Source organism: Montipora capricornis, chromosome 8 (genome assembly GCF_036669925.1).
Source record: "Montipora capricornis isolate CH-2021 chromosome 8, ASM3666992v2, whole genome shotgun sequence".
NCBI classification, from domain to species: Eukaryota; Metazoa; Cnidaria; class Anthozoa; order Scleractinia; family Acroporidae; genus Montipora; species Montipora capricornis.
The window spans coordinates 33,193,046-33,198,045 of record NC_090890.1 but is presented as its reverse complement, the minus strand read 5'-3'; the positions used below and the strand labels follow the sequence as shown (position 1 = coordinate 33,198,045).

The following is a 5,000-nucleotide window of genomic DNA, read 5'->3' as shown; positions in this document are numbered from 1 at the left end:
TTTATTAAAAGATTTATAGTGGTTCACAGTCGGCAAAATTCCCATACATTCACTGTAATTTAAGCCGTGTTTACCCCCCTCCCCCTCACCCCCCAACCAATGTGGCGTCAGAAACCGTAAAAAGGTCTATTACGATTGGACATCAACAACCACGATTTAGAATTAACGCTAACTATTGATATTCCTTGAATAAGCGTTTGTTTTTCGCTATTTCGTCGTTAATCGAAATATCAAATTAAAGTAACCGCAAACTTTACGTATATTAGATTTCATTTGAATGAGGAACAACACACCATCCAAGGCATTTGCATCTCCCTCAAGTACCAAACCTTTCGTGATATTGGTTACATATCCGATGATGAAACTGCAAACCTTAAAGTTCGCTGTCACCTTTGGATCAGCGTTTGTCTGGTGTCTTGTGATACTTGTTGATTTTTGCCTGTTTGGCGAACATAAGTGTTTTCCAGATCACCGGTCCATTGTTGTTTCGTTGGAAAGCTTTGCATTTGGAGATCCATCAGAACATATTGACGAAGACGAGGACGTGGATGATTTGCCGAAGGGATTAAACCACCACACATGGGAAAAAAACTGCGCTAGGACAATTGAATTGCTCTGTAATTTTCCAGTTTTTCCAAAGGCTCCAGATACAAGACGGGTAATAAATCGTACGGCCATTATCAAGCATAAAGATACAGCCACTGACGCTCACAGACTGTTTGGTTTCATTCTTCCAAATTCAACTGGGGAATATCGCTTTGCCGTGGCATCCAATGGATTTGCCGAAGTTTGGCTCGGCCGGAGTAAGAAATGGAGAACAGCGAAAAAGGTAGTATTCATACATCCGTTTTATGCAAAACGAATCCTCGCTGGACAAGAGTTCAATGTTTCCAAGACGCAGATTTCATCCGAAATTCACTTGAAAGCCAAAGTCAGATATTATATAGAGATATTGTACACTTTAGGTAGAAAGGATCAGATGGAACATTTTGTTCTCGTCGCTTGGCAACGGCCCAAACAACCCAACTTTGAAATCATCGAACCCGAGTTTTTAACGCAGTTCCTGAATGACAGTGCCAAAGGAAAGTACAAAATGTTTGACGATGAGCTGCCAGACGCCTTGTCATGTTTTTCAAGTGGAGAAAGAGATCATGCGAACAAGCATATGAAACCCGAGACACTTCCTTACTTAGGACACGATGAAGTCAGAAGAGCTTTACAATTTTGCAAATATAGACCAAGTTATGTTCTCGATCCTAAAGCTTTTTTAGGGCGCGAATTTCCGCGTTATAGTGGAGTCAGCCGTCACGTTCAGAAAACAAGAACATTTCCACTTTCCTTTGTTGACGGAATTGTGCAAAATAAGAAAGCTCGTATGCCGTTTATAGCCGAGCAACCCTTAGATGAGAACGAGGCGTGGTCGGTGGTTTTCAGATATCTGGATGCACTTGAAACGAGTTACAATAGGTAAGTTGGGGGAGAGAGATTTTTCTTTCTGATTCGATCAATTTTTGAGTTTAGAACTACCCAGCTGAAGGTGGGAGATTCAATTCGCCCTGGATCTTTGAGGGATACTGTCATGATATTGTAACGCGCTGAACAACCAAAAAGTGCTTTTCAGTTGGTGGCATCAGCAACATGAAACACCTCATGGCGGCTGCTCAAATGCAGACTGTTTGTACCTTTTTTGTGCAAGTGATTGACGAGAAAGAGTTGTGAGAGTGCGATGCGTGAACGTTTTTCAAGTCTTCCTGTTGTGCTCCGTGAAACGGCGCGGTAGAAACGAGTTTGGTGCGATGATGGTGTTAGCGCCGACATTTGTCAAGAGATTGTTCCAACGTAGTCACAGTGCCTCCTCCAGCAACACACCCTCTCCCCTCCCCCTACTCCTCCTCTTCCTTTGAGAATTGAATAGGCCGCGTTCCCTGGTTAATGGACGTATCCGTTTGGTTCAACTCTCTGGTCTTTTTGAATAAGGACGAAAAACCCGTAGGCCCTAACGCGAAACATCTCTCCCTCTTAGGTAAGCACTTTCCTTTTTTATGATCCTGGCTGCCCTGTGTTGTATAACATGATTCCGTTGAAGAGTCGCATGCAATCATTTTACCGTGCAAGGCGCCAACTGCATTTGTTTGAATGAGAATTTTGTGAATGGCAAACGTATACGTAATTTAGCCGTGATTTGATGAAAAAAAACCGGGTTACTTTTGTATTGCAGTACATACAAATTGGAGTCCATTAGGCGTGTCGAAAAGAAAACAGATCCAAAGAATGGTGAAAGATATCTTCTTGAGCTTGTTGTTAGTGACCGCATAATAGGCAAGAGGTATCTCTTGTCGGAGTATGTATTTCAGCCAAAGGCCAAAGATGTCCCACTATGTTATCCCGACGGTCTGCAATGGAACAGAAGTGCGGATGTCTACCTAATCCTTACGGTCAAGAACCTCGGTCGATGGGTTCACCATTTTATCAAGAATGTGGAAAAGATCGTCCTGCAAACGAAAGACGAACATTTGCATGTCGTAATCTACGATTTTGAGAGCCCGGATATCAACTTGACCGAGGCTTTCCAAAGAACGACCTTAAAGAACTATCATTTCATCAGAAAGCCGGGAAAGTATTCGCGTACAATTTCTTTCAGTGAGGCGATAGATTCCATAAAGGACCCTAACGCCATAGTTGTCACCATAGATTTGCACCTTGACATTGGAAGTCAGCTTATCAACGATATTCGCAAGGTAGGTACTCTGAAGTCTAAAGCCGAGGGCGTATGGAATCGTTCTGAGACGGCTTAACTTCAGCTGTTTTAGACGAATTATTCAGTAACAACAACAACAACAACAGCAATCATCGATTATTTTGCCACGTCGACTTGAAATGTCATGCGGATAAAAAATGACACGTTGCAGAATGATATATTAAGCAGGAGCTCCAGAGAATAACATATCAGATTTGGTTTTAAGGAGCGAGTAAGCCAACAGACATATGTAATTGGCAAAGGTGCAAAAATGGCAAACGGTGGACAAAATGTTCCTACAAAATTAGGGTTAATGATTATACACTCCTTATATAAGACCCAAATATACATATGCACTATCGGCGACCTGATAATGGCCAAATTTCATTTAGTTATTCGGGCTACAAACAGTAGGTTATTTGTAGGGTGTAGCCTCATAATGTATGGCTTTGGCGTCGGAACATACATTTCTTTAGGAAGCGTTACATTCGAATTATTTGTCATCGACCAATAGCGTTGTGTATGTTGCGGAAATTAGAGTCGATTTGTTCTCTCTTCAACAATTTCATCAAAGTTTCTCATTTCTATTGGCGCAGTGCAACACCCATGCCTGATGTCCGTAATTTGCCGTTAAATGTTGCCCTTGGCAACCAACTACACACGTTTCTCATTGTTCCATAACTGAAGCTCTAGCACCATTAAAATGTCCCTCTTAGCAAACGAAAGACAATGCTCCTTTTGCCTGGGACTGAATCAAATGCTGCCCGAAGTATCCCTTCTTGCTCACGTTACGGGTTTTATTGGCGTTACAGGTTGTAAGACTTATTAGTTGAAACGTCTTTTGTCTGCCTTATGTTACCATACGAGCTATGTTGTCGGGGCTCAGTTCTCAGCTATCTTTTTCCTTCCAGCACTGTTCACTTGGCAGGACCGTGTACGCCCCACAAATAGTTACTTTGAGTTGCGGTGCGAGCAGCTCCATACCCAGAGGGCTTTGGTATCACTACAGCTATGGAACAATCGCTATGTATAAACAGGATTGGGACAATTTTGGAGGATTTTCCCAGGCGTTTTTCAACAAGAGTACCTGGGGAGGTGAAGACTGGGATTTAATTGACAGCGCCGTCAAGAGTGGTTTGGAGATCGAGAGAAAATGTTCACCATCTGTGTATCACTATCACCATACAAAAGCAGGAATGTGGTGACACACTAGTTAAAGACTAGATTTGTCAGAAAATCGATGAGGAACGTCGTAACAAGAAGATGTGCCACAAAAGCCGGAGTTTATTAAGACATGTGGATTATTTGTTGTTTGTGGTACGGAGATGTGAGACAATTCGAGCTATTTAAAATCAACCCCATCAGCAGTTTATCCATAATATTTTATTCCTGTTTTTTGTGTCGTTCTAGTTCGTAAGTTCCAAAGTGACATTTATTTATCTTAAAATGTCTCCGTTTTGCATGAAATGATAATAATGATAATTGCAAATGAAGTTACATTCCCAGAGAATTAGTGTAAGACGTCCGTCTTTGCAATTTTGACGTCCCGTTTGCCTGTGTGTTTATTAACTTGTGTTTATTAACGGGGCGGGGGTCCTAGTATTTCATCAGTATCTATATAATAAATATGTGTTTATGTATTTTATCAAAAAACTGAACAACGGATATCAGATTTCTTGCATTTCAATTGGCTCGCCGGACGCAGGCTATCAGTTCATATACCTGGTATACGTATAATATGGTCAAGGAACGTGTCAGTAATAAAGCGAGCTGAAAACATTTTTGCAATTTGTGCCAAGTAAAATTAACATGAAAGAGTTGTTGATCCTGGAATTTTTAATAAGGCAAGTATTCTACACGGGCTTGCTGGATTTAAAATGATCATAACCAACTCGGCGCTACGCGCCTCGTTATCTATCACTTCATATCCAGCGCGTCCTCTTAGAATAATTGCTGAATCTTAATCAAGGTAATTGCCGCTAGCGCTGACTTAATTATGCTAATCTGGATGATGGAGCGGCCAGCAGTCGCTTAATTTACGTGGTATGGCATAACAATTACATTCATATGGTATAAATTACAATTAAAATTACAAATTACATAATATGAAAGTAAACGAAGTGGCCACTCTTCAAATAAATTGTGGATAAGATGCCGATCTCAGAACAACATCAGCTGGTAACGCGTTCCATACAGTAATAATGTTCTATAATGTGCATAGGGGCAATCCAATGTATTACTAAACTCTCGTCGTACCTGAAGA

The 5,000-nt window shown here is 41.2% G+C and overlaps 1 protein-coding gene and 1 long non-coding RNA gene across 2 annotated transcripts in view; one reads left to right on the top strand and one right to left on the bottom strand.

Moving 5' to 3' along the window:
- The window catches only part of LOC138059078 (uncharacterized), a 5,533-nt gene extending 1,008 nt beyond the window's left edge, over positions 1–4,525 (top strand). The window contains exons 1-3 of the mRNA XM_068904592.1: positions 1–1,467; positions 2,219–2,738; positions 3,649–4,525. The exon at positions 1–1,467 is cut by the window's left edge and continues 1,008 nt beyond it. Coding sequence (XP_068760693.1) covers positions 278–1,467; positions 2,219–2,738; positions 3,649–3,942 — 2,004 coding nt within the window. The 5' untranslated portion in view covers positions 1–277 and the 3' untranslated portion in view covers positions 3,943–4,525. The remainder of the gene's footprint in view (positions 1,468–2,218; positions 2,739–3,648) is intronic.
- A 139-nt stretch (positions 4,526–4,664) lies between these two features.
- Positions 4,665–5,000, bottom strand: part of LOC138059081 (uncharacterized) — a 13,363-nt gene continuing 13,027 nt past the window's right edge. The window contains exon 3 of the long non-coding RNA XR_011134143.1: positions 4,665–5,000. This exon is cut by the window's right edge and continues 301 nt beyond it. This is a non-coding gene — a long non-coding RNA (uncharacterized lncRNA).